Consider the following 23,531-nt stretch of genomic DNA (forward strand, 5'->3'; position numbering starts at 1 on the left):
CTTTGGAAGCGATCGGTTCATCATTGCATATTGCATGATCACGGATGCGGCTGTACTTCTAATTTGCAGAGAGTAAGGGCATTCAAGTCAGGGTCTCTTGGTCCACTGTGACATTTCGGTCCACACAGTGGTGGTCGTTGCAGCTGACCTGTATCCAAAACAAGTCCTTCTCTTGAAAGAACTGAAAGATAGTGACCGATTTTTTGAGGTCGGCGAACCAGGTCGCTCTCAGATGCATTGAGATTAAAATTCGTACATCAATATTGATGAAACAGACACAGAAGTGGCCGAAATCAGTGCTATGGGAGTTTTTGATCATCGCGTTGGCCGTGCGCGTGAACATCAAACCTGGCTTAAACAACACTCCGTTCTCTGGTAACTTTATCCATAACTTTGTGTCCAAGGTATCTTCATCTCCTGGTGCGAATGAGGGATCAAGTTGATTGAGATGAAATTTCATTTGATATAAGCTTAGAATGGAAGAGCAAACGGGTTGAGCACCGCCTACCCATAATTACATTCCCGCACCTGGGGGAATGAAGCTAAACATTATGGTGGACGATAGGTTACGGTTCGATTTGCCGATTTGCCGCAACTTATTTTGAAGTCCGATCAATGTTTGTTCTAGTCTTTTGAACTATTTGTCAGTACACCTTTGGTACACCTCAAATATTCCCGTCACAAGAGGTCACAAACGGCCGTGTAATTACATGGACATAGTTTGACTGCTCTAAGATTTGATTACGGACCGACCCTGGCCTGACTCAGTCTTAGAGACGATAGACGAATTCATGCCTTTACAATATATTGTTCAAATGGCACCCTTGGCAGCACTTTCTAGTGCTTCCCATGGTCTGTCAGACCTGGTTTCCTTGTAGGACACAACATGTCTCTGAGACATCCCTCTCCCTGGAGGGTCTCCCTCAGTTCCTTAAGAGTAACAAGTGTACCCTCATGGGCCTCGTTGGAGGGTTGGCTCTGATTATTGCAGATCATGGTGCTGAACCTCCAACACGTCATCGAGGGTCTCGGCCACTTGTCAACATAATTTGGAGCCTCTTGTGCTCCTCCGACGATACATCATACCTTATGCTGTCCCCTCGCCTTTATGTTAAGTTATATTTCCTATGTTTGTCACTCATACTTATGTTATGTTTTTATCACGTCATTGAGGATCTCGCTGCTTATCAACATAATTTGGAGCCTCTTGTGCTCCTCCGACGATACATCATACCTTATGCTGTCCCCTTGCCTTTATGTGATATTTCCTATGTTTGTCACTCATACTTATGTTATGTTTTCATCACGTCATCGAGAGTCTCGCCGCTCATCAACATAATTTGGAGCCTCTTGTGCTTCTCGCACATACAACAATACATTATGTTTTTTTCTTCCTTTTTTCGTTGTATTTATGTTGTGAATGTCACATTTTATGTAATAAAACATATCACATTGCAGTGTCGTTATCTTTAAGTTTCATGGCGGTTTCGAACATGTTCTGAAGCAAACAAGGCAGACATTGGAGCTGCTATACTGACATTGTCGAAACAAGAGGAAATCGTAAAAACTAACGGATAGCTACATAAGTAGGGTACGAAAGGGACAGGACAAGTGTAGGATGAGAAAACCACCATAGTAAGTTATCACCGTAAAAAGACAAAGTAAGCATGAGAAGATGAACCAAAATAGCAACCCGACAAACGACAAAAGCACAGGCATATCAAAAGTCGATTAAGATGAAGGAGGATGCGGAGGGTTAGTGGGATCTCGATTAAATGCTCGTGGGACAGCATCACAATGAACATAGTCCAAAGATGAAGATGCAACATTACGGACATTGTCCATCCATCTGGAATCCTGGTTATGAGCTCTACCTTGAGGGTACCCACTGTCACGGTATGCTCCTCCACCAAATGTCCGGCGCTTGTCAAGGCCATTGCGTTGAGCATATCGACTTTCATGAGCATAGTCAGGACTGAGCACTGGGCTGTATCGGCTTGGGTATGCACGTTCATGCTCACCGTGAGTATAATGGGACTCTAAGGCCAGGGAAGTATCCCGCATGGTGAACTCGCTGTCAGTGCGAGGCTCATTGGGTCCATAATAGTCGCGAGGTTGCAAACTGGCATAGTGTCACAACCCAATAACGAATTAACGCTGGGCAGAGACTAGGACTCAAACAACAAGATAATCACAAAGAGGATAAGGCAGCAGGTACGTCTTGGATTGCTCACTTGGAGATACAAGAGGTTTGAACTAAAGAACTACTGACTACAAGACACTACCTATATACACATATTTGTAACTGAGATTGAAACTGAGTCTGAACTAACTACCAATCAAATAATAGGATGATATCGTACGATTCTATATATAACTATGATGTCATGACATGTGCCGCAGCAACCGTAAGGTTCTGGAACATTCTGTCAGGGTCGTTTGGAATAAAGTTTAATCCGGCATATTCCGATAAGTCACATGACTCGTTCATGGGTTCTTTGGGTATCTCTACAATAGACGCCGTTGTTGGAACATCTTCAACTATAAATACTTTCTTAGTAACAGGCGCTGTGACTGGGCGCTTAAAGGACTTCGAGTTTAGGAACGTATAATGGTTTGTATTTGGAACTCGTGACACATAGCGGTGATTGTGAGAGTCGCGGTGGTAGAAGACATCACGGGAGTGGAGAGTATCATGCTCAATCATAGGACTTTCTTCACGACGGTGCATGGCGTTATGCATGTACCATGGCTCACGAGAATGACCGCGAAGAGGTTGATGAGTGTCATGTAAGGCATCGTGAGGGTCATGACGAGGCTCGTGGGAGTTGTGAAGAGGGCCACCCTCATGAGGGTCATCGCGAGGGTTAGGAGTGACCTCCCGATGAGGTTCCTGTGGGTGGCGTGGAGGAGGGCCACCCTCACAAGGGTTGTCGTGAGGGTTAGGAGTGACCTCCCGATAGGACAAGCCCAACAGTTGCTAAATACTACTGGTGCGAGGTCCTTTCTTCATGCGACAATCTGCAAAACGATATACCTGGCACGAAAACCATAACTCTTCATGCTACTTGTGAATTGCTGCTGTTAATATTCAGTTGCATAATGAGAGAATGCGAAACTCACATTTGAGAACCTATTTGCTTGGTAAAACACAGGACCCTTGACTTCTATGTGTCGCAAGCTTGCCTGAACGGACCAAGATGTTGATCATATGCTTCACACAAAGTCTTGCGGCTACTTCACATCATATCCATCATCAAAGTATTTTGGCAATGATGGTATACCGGTACAGATTAGAACAGTGCACTCAACTTATGGTATCGGAAGCTTCAAATAATTTTGCTTTTGACGTTCCAATCTTCACAATCAAGGGGTTACGTGAAAATTCGTAAGCCGCTGGTCTAGCCGCTGTATCAGATTAGATATTGCTAAACTGCCATATTGAACAAAATATTGTGATGGTAGGAACGTGACTAGACAGAGTCTCAGCGAGTGTGATAAACAACACTGATATTATATCTACCTAGACAGAGTCTAGATTACATGTTAGCAAGACTAGATACAAAGGGAGAGAGTTTGTGTACCTCAGCGAGTGTGATAAACAACGCTGAGGTGGAGCTACGCATTGTTACGGACTAGGATAGTTCGAGCTCTCCCTAGGCGGATTGCCTAATCTGATAGCGGGCTCGCTATTGGAGAGACGGGGATCTTCTCTCGAATGAGAGGTTCGGGGGTTCCACTTAAGGTAGCGTCGGCTTTCCTTAAGGTGCGGCTTAGACTGAAGGACTGGGACTGTCTTTCAGAGGAAGTTCTGGATAAAACCTAGTAGAATCAAGTAGGGAATATACATGATTCTGTCTGCTCTATATACTGTCGTCCGTGTGCACAGACCAATACTACGTTCGGTAGGTAGGTATGAGTGTGTCTATACAAGGGCATCTTATCTGATGCCATGTGGTCGATTATCTATACATGAGGCTTACCATGCCTCTCTTATCTGTCCTCAAGGCGTAGCATGCCTTTGAGTCTAACTGCGCATGCTTCGGCATGCGGTTTCTCTTCTGACCATGAAGCAGAGCTTCTCCATGATCCGGGTCGAGGACCATCTAGGTCCGTCCAGATGTAGCCTAGGCTGGTCTAGGTCATCTAACGGCATCCAGGCCGTTCTAGGCGTCTCTACGAGTCTCCGTTGAGTCGGTAAGTCTTCCAAGACGGTGCATATGGTGGGATAGGGGCTAAGGTCATGATGACCTCCGTAGGAGGGGTTCTCGGTTACATGTTATTGTAACACGCATGAGCAAGACTTTAAGTAGCAAAACGTCGAGAAGACTGCGAGACGGAAGGAAGCTGCTGAAGAAGCTACCGGTAAGAGTGATACGGAGCTAGTAACGTATGGTGTCGAAGGTGGCAAGAAGTGATAAGAGAAGCAAATAAGGAAAGAGAAGTCCCGGAGGTTAATCCTCTGGGACAAGAAGCATGTGTATCGTATCGTGCATATCGTATCGTTCAACAACCCTTGCTGTAGACACTAATGCAAGGTCGATGATTGGCACAGCAGGAAGTTTCAAAACCTGTCATCCTGCCATGGTCTCTGTCCTAGGCGCTTCCAGCTCGTCTCCACTCTCTATCCTGTCAGCCACGCAGCTCATTGCCAAAAGAGTCTTCTTCCAGGATAACCAAGTGAAAGGGCACCGCCGGTTTGGAAGAGAGGACGAGCTTAGTAAGACGCTTGATGAAGTAAACTGCTTGTACTGGGGTGGATCCTTGGTTGGGATGGCATATATGTTTGTTGATGAGATGCTGAAAACTGGTAAAGTGAGCCAGGATGTTGCGGATCTTATACCACGTCTTCGTGTTGTTTGTGCTGTGCTGGCTATCCCCGATGGTCTTGATGGCAGCCTCGATGCTATCTATCTTGTAGAGGAGAAGATCCACGGCAGATTCATCAAGTATATCAATAACAATTCCACTGTTGCTGCTGACAGCCTTCACGGCCGAGAAGTAGTCATTGGACTATTCCTATGCTTCGTACAGCATGTCCAATATCAGCTTACCAATTCAATGGTCGTGCCGAGTCGCTGACAGCATGCTTTCAACAGCACAGCATCACAAGAGCAAATGGTGGGTCATTCGATTTCGATGACGTTGACGAAGTGTAGATACCGTAACCAAACCTGACATGTGTCAAGATACCATGATTGATTAGTTAAAGGATGACATACTGGCCCTGGCCAGTCTTCTGGCCAAAGATATTCAGGTTGGAAGACATTTTGAGAACGTAGCATGTCTGTAGAGTGCACGCTGAAGCGCTGATGTGTGATTGTGACAGGACCGTAACATGGTGAAAGTAAATTATAGGTATACATTAATAAATTTCACAGTACTGAAACAAACATCGATCGGAATTCAAAAATAAGTCGCGGCAAATCGGCAAATCGAACCGTAACCTATCGTCCACCATAAAACATAGTATGATTCCGGGCTGAGTATTTCTCGATACCGGCGGTGCTCTTCTTGACTTTGGATGATGCCTGGTACACGGTGCGGCCTTCCCAGACGCCTGCAACTGCGGGAACTGCATGCAAATGGGCCTCCTCCGCGAGGCAATCAATAAAGAAATCGTGACGTTGCTGATACTCTATTCGCACCCCTGACTCGGAGCCAGAGGATGCAACCGCCATAGGTCCAATGCGTCAATATAACGACCTGTAAGATGAATGTCAAATACAATTACTGAACGAAGTGTCGCCACACATACCCGGGCCATACAAAGCCACACAGGGCCTGAGCTGATGTCTCTCCTTGTCCGACTCTCTAACCTCTCGGCCCTGCAAAGACTGCACGTGCACCATCCTAGTCAACTACCAGGAGCAATGGTCTGCCAAATGAACGCTCAACCATATTTGCATAAATGTCAGAGACGGGGAAATGCGCAGGACTAGTCATGCCTGTCAAGTCAAATAGATATATTCAAATGAAGAGACGAGAAGTGCAAACCTCGTGCGAGGGACACAGTTCAAGTTCCTGGCTGTGTGAAGTACAAGTTTATGAGCCCCTTCAATAGAGGTTATCCTAGCCTTTGATAGCTCGGAAAGGCGGTCAGAGAGATCAATAGACTGTGTGCGCTTCTAATAACAGTCAGTGCGAGGCTGGTCAGACTTGAAAGTAATCACTTGCACTGGGGTTGGGAATATCATGATGCACGTGTATTACTACATATAAACTTTCAAACTTTGAGCTCGTTCGGTTACTGTCATGTAAGCCAAATCAAATGCCTGATGTTCAGAGAGTTGAAAAGTAAACTACACTCATGCATTGGTGCATTTGACACAGTGCACAGATGGGTCATACTGCCTTCACCTCCATCATGATTTTCCACTGAATTGTGTACATAGTCTTCCTATCAGCTCTGAGTCTACAGTCACACTTTATCACGCAACGTTTACAGAAAGTGCATAAAGTCTGGAACTCATAAGACAAATAACTCACCACTGCTAAAACAGCGACTACAAATCCTCTTGGAAGAACTCTCGAATAACTCGTCCAAAGATAGTGACCGCTTTCTTGAGGTCGGCGAACTTCAGGAACCAGGTCGTTATCAAAGTGCTCAGTTGCATTAGATTCGAAACTTACCTCGACATTGCTGAAACTGATGCGGAAATGGCCGGAGTCGTTGTCGTCAGGATTCTCGGCCATCGCATTGGCTGCGAACATCCATCCAGGCCCAAATAAGACACCATTCTCTCCTAACTTCGTCCATAACTTTGTTTCCAAGGTATCTCTATCTCCTGGTGCGAATGAGGGATGTTGGTCGAGATGAAGTCTCATCTGATATAAGCTTAGAATGGACGCAACATGTAAGCAAACAGGTTGAGCGCCAACCTACCCATACGAACATTCCCGCAACTGGGGGAACGAAGCTAAACATCGTGCGATTCCGGGCCGAGTATTTCTCGGTCATACCAGTGCTCTTCTTGACTTTGGATGATGCCTGGTACATGATGCAGCCTTCCCAGACGCCTGCAACTGCAGGAACCGCATGCAAATGGAACTCCTCCGCGAGGCAATCAATGAAGAAATCGCGGCGTTGCTGATATTCTGTTCGCAAACCTGATGGGAATTGTGACATTCAGGTGATTCGAATAGGCGAACGCAGTCACGTACCCCTGAGCCAGCGGATGTAACCATCATAGGTCCAATGCGTCAAGATCTTCGTGATAACGGACTGTAAAATCAATGTTAACTACAATCACTTGACGAGGCACCATCATGAATACCTGTCCAAAGCCACATGGGGACTGAGCTGATGTCTCTCCTTGTCTCTCTAACCTTTCTGCAAAGACAGGATTGCACGTGAACCATCCCAGTCGACTACCAGGAGCAATGGTCTGCCAAAAGGACGTTCAACCTGATGGGAGTAGAAATGTAGATTCCATGCCTTACCTTTGAGAAGGTATCGAGACGGATCACGCGTCCCTGGTAGTCAAAACTAAACCGAACTGTCAGACAGAATACCATAAATAATGAAGGGCTTGTACTTTAAAAAGCTAGGGGTCAGAGTGGAGACATATCGCTCAGATTCGTCGGCTGACGGTTTTCCAGAAGGCGTCGCACTAGGGGACCTGTCGTCTTTAAATGTGTACGTGCCCAGTTGAAGAAAATAATATGGATCGTCTTCGACGATTATCACGTCTAATCGCCCAGTTCGTTTAGCTAGCGGATTTAGCTGATTTTTTCTTTAAAGGTATGCTGACCGTATTTGACACAGATGTCATAAATCTGCTTCTTGCGAGCAACGCTCATCGTCTGCATGCATCAGTCTTGAGAATTCATTCCTGGGATGAGCTGCAAAAGTATGCTTACCGAACCACTTGGGTTCTGTCCGACAGGCACAATATACATAACATGAGGCCTAAGGGAGGATCAAATACGGGTGGAATTCTGCATTTATAAAGCACCTTACCTTGGCATTTGACGTGAAACTGGATCCCATCGCGACAGCAAGTTCTCGAGGTCATCGCTCTTCATGCCTAATCCGTCCATGGCCACAGGTACAGGCTGGATATTGAAAGGGATCATTGATGCCATGGCAGAGGGATAAGTCCACTCTTCACAAAGTACGCCCTCGCCGGGGTTGCATAGCGTCATAACGGCTCTTGACCACCTATATGACCATTGTCGTAACAAATATTGTAACATAACTGAATTGGCGCACCCATCTGTATTACCAGTGTCGATAAGGACGGTCCAGTCTTCAAAAGCTGGACGATAGACCTCAGAAATGAAGTGTTTCAAGAACTCTTGTAACTGTGCCTGTGCGACCGCTGGGCCATATTGAAGAGAGTCGGCTAGGCTGATATCCCCTTTGACGGCAGGGTACTTAGGAATGGTGACAGCCTGAGTCCTCTCCTTGGTTGCATTGTGGCTACCAAATAATTTCCATAGCCATGACAAAGAGGTGGACGACTCGGTCGGAGTGAGAGCAAATGATTCTGGTACCAAAACATTTGCAGAAATGTCAGAAACGGGGAAATATGCAGGACTAGGCAGGCCTGCCAAGTCAAATTAGATGTATTCAAATTAACAGACGAGAAGTGCAAACCTCCTGCGAGGGACAGAATTCCTGGCTGTTCGAAGTACTTCATGAGCCCCTTCAATGGAGAGGTTAGCCTAGCTTTTGATAACTCGGAAAGGTGGTGAGAGAGATCAATAGACTGTGTGCGCTTCTCGACACTCATGATGGCAGGATGACAGTCAGTGCAGGGCTGGTGTGGTCTAAAGTGAGGACGAGTCTCCTTCGACTGTCAGGGTTGCGATAAGCCTAGCATTGGGACGATAGCCATCTATAGTACTTAAGTGAGAGTTGTAGTAGTAGTAGTAAGCAATACTCCCACATGTGCATGAGGCACTTTACCTCGACTTGCCTATTACAATATCTTCCGGTGTCACGGAGTCCCGATTAGAAATGTCTGGCAAAGCGATGTCCACCGTACAGCTCGATAAAGTGCGGGCAAGTTTCACAGTGGATATGCCCTAGGCTGGGATTAATCATGTTGCTACCTATAACTGGTTTCGTCTGTTCGTTTCGTTCTGTTCGTTTCGTCTTGTTCGTTTCGTCCACTGGATGTCAGACAAGAAATAAAAATAGGCACAGTCACGGGAGGACGGGTTGGAGTTTGGAATAACTCTCAAACTCTCAGAGAGTGCCACGGTGTACAGCGCCGAAAAGCCGACCGGACACGCTTGTCGCGACGTCGCTGCCGCAAACATGGACCAGGAAGATTCGCGCCTATGGTTCATCTATGGACAGTGAGGACAGGTCAGAACATATCGGCTGGCAGTCAAATGCAGCGGTAGGCCCTCCTGTGTGTCTGCGGCAGTGGCCACAGTTTAGTAGTGTCCCCCTAGTAGCTATGAGTAGACCAATAGGACAGCCTAAGGAAAACAGTTGATCGAGGGTCGCCGCGAGGCCAGCGACCGCTGGTCACAATGTCAGACAAATTACCAGTGATTGCTACACAACGTTTCTTATATACGTCAGCTTGGCAAGTGCAGTTGCGCAACTTGAGCGTCTTTAAGCGTGCTCAGTCTCACGTTCACGTGTGCTTTTACAAATTTACGTCAAAGGTACCAAAACACAAGATACGTAGGCTTTGTACCAGTGGCCCAGTGCGTGTGTAAAGTTGAACGTGGTCAACCTGACTGTAAAATGTAGGCAGCTAATTATGTACGTGTCCGTATGAATCAAGGCATAGGCATAAAGCATAAAGCATAGACTTGGCATTTCTGGTGTATGAAAACGGGATTGCGGCATGAAACCTGGGAACGTCATCATCGATCCCCCTCCCATACGCTGAACCGTGCTTAGGTCGCTCGATACGCCGTTTCTTGTGGGGGCGGGGAGGGGTGTCAGAAAAGAAGGAAGATTCTGCGCGGATTGTTAGTCTAGAAACACAAAACACCGTTAAGCTAAGCGAAAGTCTACCTGAACGGATATCCCTCAGCGCCCATACAAGAAGCGCGATGCGCGAGCGCGCGAAGGTCGGCTACCCGCTGGAAGGTCAGGACTACATATAGTACAAGGTGGAGTTATCAATATGATAAGATCGCAGAGTGTACGGCATTACCGACCTTAATGTTGATTATCCGTCAGGTGAGAACTGTGGGTCCTAAGGAGAAAACAGCCTTGCGCACCCATGCTTTTATAAGAGCCGGTTGCACATGTAACCCTAGATCTCGAGAGACAGGGCAACGACATGAGGGAGGCATTTGTTGCTATCGATAAGATGGGCGTGAATGTTTCAAAACATGTGTGCCCGCCAAGATAGGCCAGATCGCATATTTGGGAGTTTACTCAATAAATGGCCAGAATTCTGGTTGATTTGGGGTACTGTCCCGCAAGGATGAGCACCCCGGATCGATCCAATCAGTTTGACCTACTGACAAGAACGGGACAATCAACCTCAACGGTTCATTTTAAGAGGCGATCGTGCCGTACTGAACGTGTCGCCATCTGATGATGGCCCATTAGGAAGCAGGTGACTCGGAGACGAGAGAAGCCATTCGCAATTACAGGGCCTCGAAGAGTCTGAAATTTAGCGGATTAAGTATTCGAGGTTAGGTTGCGCCACAGGGTCCAATGGGGTTACCAACTGCTTCAGGGCAGGTTGTAAATTTAAGTTACGAAATTGACGTCTAACGCTATTGAACCAGTTCCTCATCGTCACCCCTCGTCCTCGTCAAAGTAAGGTGGGAAGAGAAGTCTAGTGGTTCGCTGGAAGAGGGAAGTGTTGAGGTGCGAATACATTTGCCATCTTCAATAATCTAATCTTATTCTACGATTCTGTTCAGAAGGATCTGAGACTGTAGATATGGCGTATCAGTTTTCCAGGAAGGGATGTTTCAAGTGTGGAAACTGCAAGTTCTTCCTGCGTCATCGTCCATCTTTCGTACAATCTAATGTTATTCCAGTAGGTCACATTGCTGAAAATTGCTCTTCTGAGCAGCGCCTCTGTTACAATTGTCGTCAACCTGGTCATGAGTCGTCAGCTTGTCCGTCGCCTCGCACTGTCGCTGCAAAGCAGTGTTACTCCTGTGGTGGTGTTGGTCATATTCAGGCAGAATGTCCCAATCTCAGAGTTCAAAGTGGTAATCAAAAGTGCTACGTACGTTTACAGCTTGTCTGTTGCCTGACGCCCTGTTAAACCTACCACATATCAGAACTGCGGTCGGTTTGGACACATTGCTCGCGTTTGTCCGAGTGGGGCTACTGGAGTGTCAGGGGCCGGGGCCGGGGTCGGGTTCGCTTCTCGTGCACCTCCCCCGGGACGTGCTCTGAACACATCTACACTTCCTCCGGTGAAATGCTACCGATGTGGAGGACCCAATCATATGGCGAGGTGAAGAGTCTCACATTTATCGCGAATCGACACTAAAAATGCTTAGGGACTGTCTCGCTACTCCGGGCTCGACTTTGGCCGATGGAACATCTGGGGTGACTAAAAGCAAGACTTGTTACAAGTGCTCACAAGAGGGACATGTGCGTCTTATCTGTCTTTTTTCTTGCTTTTTTCAGTACTTGATATGTTCCCCTGAAGATCGCAAGAGACTGCCCAGAGAATGCCGAGTTGTTTGCAACATGAGTTGTCTCGTTGTGCAATTCTTGAAGGTATTAAGAGATCGTCTACTCCCTCTTCCGTATATGTGTGCGATGTTTATTTTGCAGTTAACTTATCTCGACATTTTTTGATCTCCGCAATCTTCAGGATATGACTTCTTGATCTGCATGAGCACAAGTTAAGATCAGCGCCAAAGTTCTTGAATAGCTAGTTTCTTTCCAATGCGACGGCTACCAGTTGTCAGTTTCGCAGCACCGACCGACTCGGACCCCGGCGTTGACTAGGGGAGCAAGGTATGCATAATCTATCCTGTTGACGATCCCGCTTGTCAGATGTTACCTCTATCTAACTCTAAAGATAATCAGTTGAACCTTTCTAGACAATGGAAGTGTGACGCTCTGTTATCAGTTCAGAAGCACTGATCCACGTTCTGATCGCTGTTGCACAGGAATACGGGGTTACCGATATCCCGGGGTTTGACCTTGCTGATCTGAACTTTGAATTCTCGTTCACTTACGCGCAGCCCGAGGATCTGTGGGAGCAGCTCGCTCGGTACGGCATGTCATACTCCGAAGGCAGTGTTACGAAGAACACGCGTGCATCATTTTTGTATTACAACGAACTCAACGTATGACAACTCGTTGTGGTTCACAGGTGATCAGCAATTACCTTTCGGGATTTGGTGTTGGCCTATGCCATTCCTTTTGCACCTTTTTTCTATTCTGATACATCGACCCGCGGTGCTCCGAAGGGTGACGGTTCATCTGGGGCATCCCGCCCCCGTTCTCGATCACCATCATTCTTGTGCCGCATGACTGGTGTACCCGCTGCCCAAGTGCTCGTCAGTTGCTCGGAAGATCTGAGAAACCATCATGAGGCAGGTGTGGCACCCAATGTTACGGCACCAAACTTCTATCTCAGAGAGGCTGTTTACATCGATCATCGATCCTAGTGAAAATCGTCAATAAAATAGATAGGTAGCAATAGACGTCTAAGTACAAATTGGGTTTTATGCACAATACAAAGAACTTCGCAAAGTTCAAAAAATGCGCGACGTACTCTGATCGCAACAATTGTTTGACAAACTTTACATGTGTATGCATGCGTTGTACCCCGCGCTCAATGCACTGCTAGCGCTGAGCGCTCCGCTGAACCAAGCATATCTTTTGTCAGCCTACCATGCGCCGCAACCCCGGCTCGATACAATCTGATCGAAAACAAGACTCACAGACCGGTAAATATCACTTCACCTCAAGACCTTCTGTTTCTTTTCCCGATCATGCATATTTCTCTTCGATTTCTCGCCTAATCTCTCCGGCCCTCTCTTGCTCTTACTCTGGCACCAATTTGCTGCATCACAGCCTCGCCATTTCGCCTTCTCGGATACCTTCGTAGCGATTCAGAGTTTCGAACCGTTGATCTTGGTGAAGTCGATGGTATTCTAAACACGTAGACTGTAGATGCCCGAAACTTTGTGATGAAGGAACTCACTTCTATCTACTTTTCAATGCCCGCGTGAAGTCACGCTTTCGCAACAGGTATAGTCCTTGTTCTTGCTGTGAAGATTGCTCTAACATTCTCGAAAGAAGGAGCAACCTATTTGTAATATCCGGTTGTTACCTTTCAAGTTCTCGTCGTGCGATCGTCCGCGGTTAGCACCGACCAATCTCTTGCGTGGTGGTCTACCTATCACTCCCGATATCATGTTCACTGCCTCATATTCACCAGCGCAAGCCAACAAGTGTATTTACCCTCTATTGGAACAACATGTCAGCTAGCATCAAGAAGGCCAGCACTTTGCGTTCAGACATGACTGAAACAGTACACTAGGAATATAGGAAAAAGGCCGCGGCGCAGGCGAGTATGATTATACTCGTTCTATGGGCGCTACTTACTAGGGTCTTTTAGCTAGGTTCTTCTTCTAAGAGCGGGACCCCGGCGCAGTCCTAGGGGTGGAAACGGGAGGAAGATGCGAGAGGTGGTACGGCAGGCAGGACGAGGACCCCCCGGATGGCCTACTATATTCTCATCATGATGTCAACAATTCACAGCGATACCCATCAATAACTCATTCGATACTACATAGGGTCTGTATCGATACCGTTTTCTGGGCCAGATGGAGTGATTTCTGAGCAGCTAAACAGAACGAAAACTTATCAAACACCAAAAATTCTTCTCGACCTCTATGTTTATCCGTCTCGAAAAGTGCCCTTTTTTCTCAAAGACGTCGAAAGTCTTACGTTTTTCGATCTATATCTACATGTACCGACCTCTTTTTTGTCAATTCTCCAAGTCACTGGGGATCATCGATCATTGAACGATGAATGATGTTAAATTCAAGTTGGCTGACTACACCACTGATCACAGAACGTTCAACTTCACTTACATAACAATAAACAACTTTGATGCTGCGACTCTTGCGACAGCAATGTTTATGCGTTACTGCTCGCAGGGCCTCTCATCAGAGAGGCTTCTTCACCCTCCCGAACTTCTCGTCTTTCTCGCCCTCATCGACATCACCTGACCCTGATGAACAGCCAGCAACACAGACTTACCACGAACGCAAGATTTTTCCGTATGTTATACCCGACGATCATATCCACATTCGTTGGAACTGATTGGTGCCCCAAGTTACGGACGCATGGATCTGTACAACTTAGTTGCAGATGTTGGCTCATATTCCAGTTTTTTGCCATATTGCACTGGCTCAAGAATCTTGGAACGACGTGTGGGCCAGGATGGTGTGGTCACGATGGACGCAGAGTTAATGGTCGGTTTCTTGGCATTTAAGGAGAGTTATATTAGCAGGGTGACGTGTCGGCCTTATGAATCCGTCCAGGTCAGTTTGTCTCGTCATTCTGGTGGAGTGCACAGTCACCATTTCTTGAAATTATAGGCCGAAGCATCGAGTTCAACCCCTCTCTTCAAGACCCTCCAAACAACGTGGCGCTTCCAACCAGCTTCATCAACATCCCCTCACCTTTCAAGTGGTCTACTGCTCCATGGTGATGCCAGGAACTCCGTACCCGTGGATAGCCCTTCTCCTGACGCCGGACCCACTCTTGTCACACTGGATATCGCTTTCGCATTTGAAAATCCGCTGCACTCTGCTCTCTCTGCCAAGTTTTTTGGAAATGTGTCTATGCTGATGGTGCAAGCCTTTGAAGAACGCTGTCTAGCTGTGTACGGATCAGGGACTAAGTAATGTACAGACGTGCAATGAAAACAGATGTTCGAAATACAAGGGAATTAATATTTGCCACGGCGATTTTGGTACATGTGGGCGGAAGTGAGAACTATGCGATCAGATCTTCCCCGTGATAGAGGCTGCTGAAACCCTACATACACGATGGGTCAAGGGACCCAAGGCCATATGAAGCCTTGCGACGCTCAGGCGTATGGCAGGCCTGGACTATGGCGCACACGTCAGTTCGGTTTGCATCGGCAATTAGGCGCGACGCACGACGAGGCTCGAAGTGGTTCGTGCTGGGCAAAAATTGCTACTAGAGGCCAAATGCAGGAAACTCGGGAGCCTTGACTCTTTTTGCTATATCATTATCAGCTTCGTATTTTTTTGGTCTGTTGTAGAATCACAGAATCTACGTTCTCGCGAGCCCCCTTCTAGCTTCTTTCTCACCCGATTTCCAAAGGATTTTTTTCTTTTGGAGGTTTGGAGTAGTTATATATCTTGGTCTCGTAGTCCGGTGTCAACCTCCAGTGCCAGACATTGGACATGGACATATTTGAGTCACTCGTAATTTCTGTCTTGCCATATGCCTTAGACACGATAGATAGATCGCGAGTGCCATCTTCATGAAGTTGTCCTCGTTTTATGTGTACCTCCTCGATTTCCCGTGCCGCTGCCATTTCCTCCAAGACTGTCTTCTTCAGGTATCTGTGTTCTTGTTCAACTTTTCGTTAAGATGCAAAGGACATACTCACTTTACTGAACGAATTGCATGATCTAGTTTAGGTGGGAGAGGCACAGTTTCAGTGGGTTTAATCCTGCCTCCGTGGTTGCGAAAGCCAGTAGCGATCGGTTTCCCTGGTGGTATGTCTGTAGTTACATCTGGGAACTCCGCGTGTACTCTTTCGTAGATCTCGTGCATTTTGAGCTCACGATGAGAAGATGAGGTAAGTACTTTGCGTACGATGTTTCAAGCTTCTGGCGTGCTAAAGTTAACCCAGGTCTGGTTAATCATGTCCTCGAACTACGAATTTCAGCGGGTAAAAGACATCAAGATTGGAATTAATAAATGGGTTAGGTGCGGCTGTAGCACTGCAGACTGTGACCAAGTTTCCGAACGGCTAGGGGGATGATCGAAGTATGGACTGCCGGAGAGGTACTTGAAAGTTACAACTTCAGAGATTCACACGGGTTTGATAATTCTCCGATGAGTCGGACCCCTGTCACGGGGGTTGGCTCGCATTGACCATGTCTCGTCGCCAAAAGCAATATAAAGTCATATATCACGACGTCAAAGCCCTGCAGCCAACGTAACGCACCCTAAAGGACTCGTCGGTTTGATAGGATACAGGGAGGTCCCATATATTTTTCTCTCAAGGGCGTATCACACCCAGGCGGTTCACTGCTATGCGGCTAGTACCAGGCTGTTGGTTCGGGTCCAGTACGGGACTTTGTGAATTGAACGGCTATTATTGTCACGGGTGTGACAACATTTTTGAATGCGCAGCTGTTGCAACAGTGACCGGGCATCAGCTGTAGTGTTGCAACCCTGAAAGTTTTCACGAAGTGGATAAATATTCAAAGGTATCGGCCAAATTTTCTGCAGGTGGATAGCATCAAAACTGGGATTAGGAGTCCTGGCTGTGCCATAGTGGCAAGATTGACCCTAGTGTGGGCAGTATAGTATGCTCAGCAGCTGAGCTATGCCCGCTGAGCGCTGGGCCTGCGCCCGCGTGTGTGGGAAGGACCCTGGACACCTCGCTGATGCTCAGCGCTCAGCTCTCAGCAACTATCATCAAGTATAAAAATAAACCAATAAATTTTGGCAAGTGTTTGGAATTATCTGACTCTTAAGCTCTTGTAGCTAGCGGGATTTATTCTGGTCGGTAGGTGGGTGTAGGCATTGTGGAGTTGAAGTACTGGAGTGCCTGAGGCTGACGGAGATCAAGTTGGAGGGGGTGTTTGGGGTCCAAAGAAGCTGTGTATATCATCGCCTGCATTTCCCTTTTTGACCTGTACAAAACCGTTGCTGCCTTGTGTTCGTTCACAACCCTTGTCTCTCTCCATTCTGCCCCTTCAACTATCTGGGCATCGTCCAAGGCATCCTCTAGCTCTTGTTGACAGCAAACTTCACCTGGTGTGATACAGTATGACGTCCCCGAGGCCCCGTAATGAACAATTGTCTGCCGACCCATTTGCAGATCGACCACGCCAGACCCACTTCCAGGAGCCTGCGCCTCGTGTCTATGATAGCGCGTCTGGCTCGCCCTTCGAGAGTACCACGACATTACCCCGCGAGTTTGGCGCCAATTATGTAGACGAAGACTATGCTGAAAAGCTTCCGCTCACGGGAGGCGATAGCTATAATCCTGGCGGCTTTTATCCACCAGGGTAAGTTGAATTAATATCTCGATTATTTCGGCGCTTCTTTGGACTTCTTTTCTTCATGAATCATTAAAATTTTACTCACAAATTACTTTATCTACATAGGCCAGTCGACCCTTCAGCCTATGGGGACCCGTATGCGCGCCCTTTGTCTACTACGTCATCCTCGACAAATGGTGTAGACACTGCTTGGAGGCGCCGTCAGACCATTAAACGTGGTGTGACCCGCAAAGTCAAGCTCACAAAGGGTAACTTCATTGCGGAGTACCCGGTTCCAACGCCAGTGCATAGTGCCATCGAGGCAAAATATGCCGCCACGAATACCACTGAATTCTCGTAAGTTACTTTGCAAGTCAATATGAAACTGAATCGAACTCACGCGGACGTCTCCCAGCCACATGCGGTACAGCGCAGCAACGTGTGACCCCGACGATTTCTCAGAGGCCAATGGCTGGTCTTTGAGAACCAAGATCTATGGTCGGCAAACCGACCTTCTCATCGCTGTTACATCCTATAACGAAGACAAAACATTGTATGCGAGAACACTCCATGGTGTCATGGTGAACATTCGCGACATTTGCAAGACAAAACAGTCGAAGTACTGGCGGCGAGCGGCTGAAGAAGGCATGCCTGGTTGGCAAAGAATCACAGTTGCCCTTATTGTCGATGGACTCGAGCCCATGGACAAGAGCGTGTTGGATATCCTGGCCACCGTCGGTGTCTACCAAGATGGTATCATGAAGAAACAAGTCGACGGTAAAGACACTGTCGCACATATTTTTGAGGTTTGCATCAGTCATTCAATTGTCATTAGCTATATCGCTTATATCTTGCCTCCAGTACACCACTCAATTGTCGGTTGATGCCAAGCCCCAGCTTGTGCTTCCTCATGAGAACGATCCCAACAATTTAGTACCCGTACAGATCATTTTCGTCCTCAAAGCTAAGAATCAGAAGAAGATCAATTCACATCGGTGGTTGTTCAATGCCATCGGTAAAATTTTGGAGGTGAGGCGAATTGCAAGCACACGTTCGTTTAATTGGAACTTTTTTAGCCTCAAATTTGCGTGCTCATCGACGCTGGTACCAAACCTGGACACAAATCCATCTATTATCTTTGGGAAGCATTCTACAATGATGCCCATCTTGGTGGGTGTTGTGGTGAAATTCACGCCATGATTGAGGGTGGCAGGAAGCTCCTCAACCCTCTGGTCGCTGCCCAAAACTTTGAGTACAAAATGTCCAACATTCTTGGTATGTCGTGGGTCCAGATCCTGCATACTGTTATCTTATTGCATGACAGACAAGCCACTTGAAAGTAGTTTCGGCTATGTATCAGTGCTTCCTGGTGCTTTCTCTGCGTACCGTTTCCGTGCGATCTTGGGTCGGCCACTAGAGCAATATTTCCACGGTGACCATTCGTTGGCTGACCGTCTTGGTCCCAAGGGTATCTACGGCATGAACATCTTCACAAAGAATATGTTCTTGGCTGAGGATCGTATCTTGTGTTTCGAGCTCGTTGCCAAGGCTGGTGATAGGTGGACGTTGACGTATGTTAAGCCTTCAAAAGCCGAGACAGATGTGCCAGAATCTGCCGTCGAGTTGATTGGCCAACGTCGTCGGTGGTTGAATGGTTCATTCGCTGCTTCAGTTGTGAGTATCGACTACGATGTTGAATACAAATTTGTCTGATTATTTTTTGCTAGTACGCTCTGGTCAATTTCTTCCAACTATACCGCTCTGGTCATGGTATCATTCGCATGTTCTTCTTCCACGTTCAAGCTCTTGTACGTCTTGTCATTTCTGGTTTGTATTCTGTGACTCACTGAGGTGACAGTACAACATCTTCTCATTGGTGTTTTCGTGGTTTGCGTTGGCGAACATTTGGTTAACGTTTAGTATCATCATCGACTTACTTCCCACGCAAGGCATCATTATTTTCGGCACTGCAGACGTCGTGTGTACACAATCGTTGCTCTTGAAAGATTGACACTAAGCTTGGGCTCGCAGACACACTGGGTAAACTTGTGTTTCAAATGGATTTACCTTGCCTTCCTCGCGCTGCAGTTTGTGCTAGCTCTTGGTAACAGACCAAAGGGTGAACGGACGGCATATGCAATCACACTATGGTTTGTTTCAAGTCAGAGTCTTTGTTCTATTCAAGCTGACTTGTGTGCAGGGTCTACGCCTTCTTGGCTGTTTACCTTCTCGTGTGTTCATTCTGGCTAACCGGCAAGGCATTCTCTGTGAGTTTCACTGTTCTCGGGTGCTTGCGTAGAGTATCCTGACGATGCACTTTTCTGGTAGACCATTCCCAGCCAACTGAAGAACAAGACGGTGGCTGAAGTCATTATTACCTTCTTCACGCCCCCTGTTGGTCCTTTGATTGTCGCGATGGTCTCCACTTTCGGTATGTTGTGCCTCATGCTTTGTATTGATTCATTAGCTCATTCACGAGATAGGTATCTACCTCATTGCATCGATACTCTATGTGAGTTGTATCTGTTCGAAATGGCACTGTCTGATCCCGTATTTCAGCGGGATCCTTGGCACATCTTCTCCAGTTTCTTCCAATACCTGTGCTTGGCTCCAAGTTTCACGAATGTACTTAACGTTTATGCATTCTGTAACTTGCACGATGTGCGTCACGCTTTATTTTTTAGAACCCGGCTTTGACTGACAACAATGGTTTCAGGTCTCCTGGGGTACAAAGGGCAGTGACAAGGCAGAAGCTCTACCATCAGTCTCGTCGTCTAAGACCAAAGACGCGGACGCTCCTGTTGTCGAGGATACGCAACGCATCCAAGAAGATGTGGATGCTGCATTCAAAGAGACCGTTACTCGCGCAGTGACCAAGATCGATGTCAAGGAAGCCGTTGAGAAGCCGACGATGGATGATCAAAACAAGACGTTCCGTACGCGTCTTGTTGCCTTCTGGATGCTCACGAACGCTGGACTGGCGGTTGCCATTGAGAACATCAACGGTCTCGCGACTGCTCAAGATGCAGTACAGGACGCGGCGGAGCTTCAGACAAAGCAAAACACTTATTTTGCTGTCATCCTGTACTCTACATTTGTTCTTGCTGCTGTGCGGTTTACTGGGGTGAGCTATTCTAGCTGTATTTTTGTCGCAAAGTCACTCACGCATTGTTTCAGTGCTTGCTCTACTGGTTCAGACGCAATCTTTTCAGATGCTGCAGGAGGAATTGAACTGTGTATCAGGTTCTCTCTTTTTCGTGTTGGGTAAACAGAATTTAGTTTGTGCATGGACTTGATGAAAACAGCTATCTACTTTCCTTTCGTATCCGTCTCCGTATTATGCAGCTGGACAATCTGAACTTCATGAGTATCATCTTACACTACTCGGGCTGATGCCTCACTCGTTTTTATTAAATTAGCCTGTCTGCCAAAAGAGTAGTAGATGGATGGTTATTCAATATTCAATAATGAAGGACTCGGTCTTAATTTGAGCAGGACATGTATGTAATATCAAGCTATGAGTACATCCCAGAAAATTCGTCTCGGCTTTCTCGTTGCTGGACAAATGGATGTCTACCTATCGCCGTCGAGGGTACGACCAGAATGGGCAGTAAGCCTGCGCCGTCAGACTCTCCGGCAACCATTGAGCTCTCGGTAAAATCTTCTAGCAGAGAAGACTGATCCGTCTCACGCTGGTCACTATTAGCCGTGTTCGCGAAAAAAGCCCTGCGACAAGTGGGGCAAGACTCGCGCTGGGAGGTGGCGTAAATGGAAGCATGTCATGTAATACAAGCTTTTAACTCACACCGTCTTGTATCCATTTCATGATACTAATCTCGCTTGTCAGTAACGTCATTCGAATGGAGAATGTCCACTCAACTCTCTTCGACAGAATATATGCCCGCATGTGTCGTGGAGCCTGGTCACTCCCAGTTCCTCTATCGGGTGCGCAGGGGAGTCCATTACGAGCGCCATTTCCTCTTCAGCCAGGACGGCCAAGAACGTATTAAAGCATATGGGGCAAACAGACTCTGTTAATACCTGTCTAGTTTGAGAACGATGTCAGACGCATGAAAGAACTTGCCAGAATGCCCCAGGTCTTTAAGCTCGGTTTCTGATATCTTAGGGAGACTTGTAATGAGTTCTTGTATCCGTTTGTGAGAGGGAAGGTGAGATCTGCCTTCAAGCATTGCACGCAAACCCGCAACCGTGATATCCATAGAAGACTGAGGACGCTCCATGATGATCTGGTTCACAACTAGAAGGGAGATGGGAAACGAATGCAATCAATGTATCCGTATAATAAGGCATACATACTAGCCGCGACGCGTAACACTACAGCAAAGCGTGGGAACATCTTACAACCTCCTACAACACCACTAGACTCTACACAGGCAAGCAAGATTTAGCGACACAAACAAGAGCGTAATACAACAAACGACGTGAGGATATCATGGAGATGCCCGACTGGGCCAACTGCGTTCTGTCTTAAAAGGGATTCTCGTCTTCCATCAGTACTTCTGAAGATGTGTCTTTTGTAGGTTCTGTGTCGCTTTGACTGTGATCTTCTTGCTCTGGTATATGTGACTCTTTAGGTGGGAAGAGAGGAGCCATGGGTTTCGTGCCCCTGCATCACAGATTGCGTCAGGACGGAGTACCAAGGTCCACGGGGATAGGCAATACGTACTTAGTGAAGTGTTTCTGCTTCGCAGCATTCAGCTTCTGTGTGACGGGTGTCATCAGGTTGTCGGTCGGTGAGACAAACTTGGGATTGCTGGAAAGAACGCGTGAATAAGGTTAACATCTGCCACTGATCTACGCGTTCGTGAACCCACTTGCTCTTCGCCAGCTTTTTGGCCAAGAGGGCTTTCATGCCCATTCCAGGTATAGCGTTATTGGCGCCGTTTGCGACATGCCCAAGAGGTGCTTGTGGTACGACGATGTGGGCGGCTTGGGAGGGATTGTGCATTGGCTGAATGGGAGCAGAGGCCGGAGAGTCTGTAGGCGTAGATGTGGCAGACATTTTGATGATTGGTTTCAAAGTAGAAGCAGAAAGGACTTGAAAGACAAGTGTCGGATAGTTGAAGTCGAAGTCGAATCCCTCTAGCCACTTGGGTCGCGTTCGAAAATCAACTGGACGCGTGACTGCACGTGACTTGCAATCACGTGCTATCACCATTCTCATCCATTAATCCTCGGACTCCCCTCAAAGTCCATCTCCGACCCTCTGTCATAGAAATCTCGCAGGCTGTACCGGTACTAGTGATTCCGAGTTAGCCACATGATTCACCGCCAAGTGTGTTCGTGATTGTGTAGGGCCAATACTTCCTAAATTCAACCAAGTGATAGTCATCTGGCTTCACTGGAGGTGTGGCGTTGCTTTCCACGGCCATTTCAACTACAGCACAGGCTTCTAGGGGCGCTCAAGCCCAAATGGCTATTCTTCGTCTAGGTAGGAAGTCGTAGAACTGCATCCTCCCACGTGCTATATTGCGTGTCACATATCTTCTCCTCGAACCTCTCGTGGATACCGTTTCTATGTGATGTATCTTACAAGCAAGAGAGGAAACCTCTCCTCTCGTACCGTGGTGAGTAATTGGATCATTTGTCCTTGTCGAACCTTACACTCGTGGCTAGCTCAATTTAGTGCTTGTCTCCCTGTCTGCGCGCCACTGAATATAAAATTTCCCAAGGTCTCTTACGTCCTGTTGTTTGGGTTGCCGATGTGCGCACATGCTTCCCTCCCGAGGGGCTTCACATAGTACATCTACAGTCCGAATACTTGGCTAAAAGCTTGGTATTCTGCCTTCTCCAGCATTCTTATTTCCCTCTGAAGGGGACAATGCTACAACATTTCAACGTAATGTGCAGGGCCCATTAGTACACTTCTGCGTTACGGCATGCGTCATCAATATTTCTGTTATCTTCGCGCCCAACGGCCATCAAACAATCAATCGCACGTTTTGACGGCGCATCTCTCCTGGGACCCTAGGTAAAAGATATCTGCCTTCATACTCTGTCAAAAAAACAACTGCTGGCGTGCACGTACTGGTTACACTGCGGAGATAAATTACTCATTGCAATGGTTATGATGCAGTTGCCGAGAGATTCGGGCCGTTCCAGCGGATCACCAGACCCAGGAGATAACCGGTGACCATGTGGGACCTTCGGTGAGAGCAGTGACGCTAGCCCGACGGTTAAGAAGCGAGTTCAGTAGAATGCGAGACCCTTCGACGTGGATGACTCGTGGACCGTGTTCCTGAAGAATGTAGTATTACAATCAGAATAAAGTTACGGTCCGTACATAACGAAACTTTCTGCGCTGGAACGAGTGAGACCCCGTTATACGATATGGTACTAGT

At 47.2% G+C, this 23,531-nt stretch overlaps 10 protein-coding genes across 10 annotated transcripts; 4 read left to right on the forward strand and 6 right to left on the reverse strand.

The window, feature by feature from the left end:
* Nucleotides 1-65: 65 nt before the first annotated feature.
* Nucleotides 66-553, reverse strand: HD556DRAFT_1324540 (uncharacterized protein; the record flags this gene model as incomplete). Its single annotated transcript, XM_041301482.1, has 1 exon — nt 66-553. A coding segment is annotated over exon 1 (373 nt), but the record flags the coding sequence as incomplete, so codon positions are not given.
* A 1,178-nt stretch (nt 554-1,731) lies between these two features.
* HD556DRAFT_1436785 (uncharacterized protein) lies at nt 1,732-4,106 on the reverse strand (the record flags this gene model as incomplete). The annotated part of the gene is made up of 3 exons (XM_041305610.1): nt 1,732-2,122; nt 2,379-2,980; nt 3,984-4,106. 3 exons carry the CDS (start codon nt 4,104-4,106, stop codon nt 1,732-1,734), a joined length of 1,116 nt encoding a protein of 371 aa, XP_041167318.1.
* A 370-nt stretch (nt 4,107-4,476) lies between these two features.
* Nucleotides 4,477-5,082, forward strand: HD556DRAFT_1224455 (uncharacterized protein; the record flags this gene model as incomplete). The annotated part of the gene is made up of 1 exon (XM_041296956.1): nt 4,477-5,082. The coding sequence occupies one exon, from the start codon at nt 4,477-4,479 to the stop codon at nt 5,080-5,082; it is 606 nt and encodes a 201-aa protein (XP_041167319.1).
* Nucleotides 5,083-6,205: 1,123 nt separating this feature from the next.
* HD556DRAFT_347340 (pyridoxal phosphate-dependent transferase) lies at nt 6,206-8,899 on the reverse strand. Its single transcript, XM_041310337.1, has 12 exons — nt 8,603-8,899; nt 8,216-8,552; nt 7,964-8,164; nt 7,864-7,912; nt 7,755-7,806; nt 7,539-7,692; nt 7,444-7,489; nt 7,278-7,388; nt 7,165-7,225; nt 6,887-7,110; nt 6,634-6,828; nt 6,206-6,578 (listed from the first exon to the last, which is right to left on the reverse strand). The coding sequence occupies exons 1-12, from the start codon at nt 8,736-8,738 to the stop codon at nt 6,507-6,509; spliced, it is 1,638 nt and encodes a 545-aa protein (XP_041167320.1). The 5' UTR covers nt 8,739-8,899; the 3' UTR covers nt 6,206-6,506.
* A 1,972-nt stretch (nt 8,900-10,871) lies between these two features.
* HD556DRAFT_1225214 (uncharacterized protein) lies at nt 10,872-11,749 on the forward strand (the record flags this gene model as incomplete). Its single annotated transcript, XM_041296996.1, has 3 exons — nt 10,872-11,165; nt 11,221-11,399; nt 11,446-11,749. The coding sequence occupies 3 exons, from the start codon at nt 10,872-10,874 to the stop codon at nt 11,747-11,749; spliced, it is 777 nt and encodes a 258-aa protein (XP_041167321.1).
* A 1,786-nt stretch (nt 11,750-13,535) lies between these two features.
* On the forward strand, nt 13,536-15,190 carry HD556DRAFT_347065 (dehydrase and lipid transport-domain-containing protein). Its single transcript, XM_041310336.1, has 3 exons — nt 13,536-14,193; nt 14,250-14,457; nt 14,515-15,190. The coding sequence occupies exons 1-3, from the start codon at nt 14,024-14,026 to the stop codon at nt 14,821-14,823; spliced, it is 687 nt and encodes a 228-aa protein (XP_041167322.1). The 5' UTR covers nt 13,536-14,023; the 3' UTR covers nt 14,824-15,190.
* Nucleotides 15,191-15,314: 124 nt separating this feature from the next.
* On the reverse strand, nt 15,315-15,775 carry HD556DRAFT_1198542 (uncharacterized protein; the record flags this gene model as incomplete). Its single annotated transcript, XM_041296331.1, has 2 exons — nt 15,315-15,513; nt 15,561-15,775. Coding segments are annotated over 2 exons (414 nt in total), but the record flags the coding sequence as incomplete, so codon positions are not given.
* Nucleotides 15,776-16,823: 1,048 nt separating this feature from the next.
* On the forward strand, nt 16,824-20,668 carry HD556DRAFT_1324608 (glycosyltransferase family 2 protein). The gene is made up of 15 exons (XM_041301483.1): nt 16,824-17,196; nt 17,296-17,526; nt 17,585-17,975; nt 18,031-18,198; nt 18,246-18,444; nt 18,494-18,843; nt 18,897-18,977; nt 19,028-19,147; nt 19,201-19,319; nt 19,370-19,436; nt 19,498-19,600; nt 19,653-19,681; nt 19,729-19,830; nt 19,886-20,293; nt 20,347-20,668. The coding sequence occupies exons 1-15, from the start codon at nt 16,955-16,957 to the stop codon at nt 20,398-20,400; spliced, it is 2,664 nt and encodes an 887-aa protein (XP_041167324.1). The 5' UTR covers nt 16,824-16,954; the 3' UTR covers nt 20,401-20,668.
* HD556DRAFT_1324613 (uncharacterized protein) lies at nt 20,669-21,462 on the reverse strand. Its single transcript, XM_041301484.1, has 4 exons — nt 21,254-21,462; nt 21,050-21,200; nt 20,975-20,999; nt 20,669-20,921 (listed from the first exon to the last, which is right to left on the reverse strand). The coding sequence occupies exons 1-4, from the start codon at nt 21,408-21,410 to the stop codon at nt 20,685-20,687; spliced, it is 570 nt and encodes a 189-aa protein (XP_041167325.1). The 5' UTR covers nt 21,411-21,462; the 3' UTR covers nt 20,669-20,684.
* On the reverse strand, nt 21,463-22,273 carry HD556DRAFT_1324620 (uncharacterized protein). The gene is made up of 3 exons (XM_041301485.1): nt 22,005-22,273; nt 21,857-21,943; nt 21,463-21,796 (listed from the first exon to the last, which is right to left on the reverse strand). Exons 1-3 carry the CDS (start codon nt 22,190-22,192, stop codon nt 21,658-21,660), a joined length of 414 nt encoding a protein of 137 aa, XP_041167326.1. The 5' UTR covers nt 22,193-22,273; the 3' UTR covers nt 21,463-21,657.
* Between the last annotated feature and the right edge of the window lie 1,258 nt (nt 22,274-23,531).

This window comes from Suillus plorans (assembly GCF_016647745.1).
Source record: "Suillus plorans strain S12 chromosome Unknown HD556scaffold_2, whole genome shotgun sequence".
In the NCBI taxonomy this organism is placed as follows: domain Eukaryota; kingdom Fungi; phylum Basidiomycota; class Agaricomycetes; order Boletales; family Suillaceae; genus Suillus; species Suillus plorans.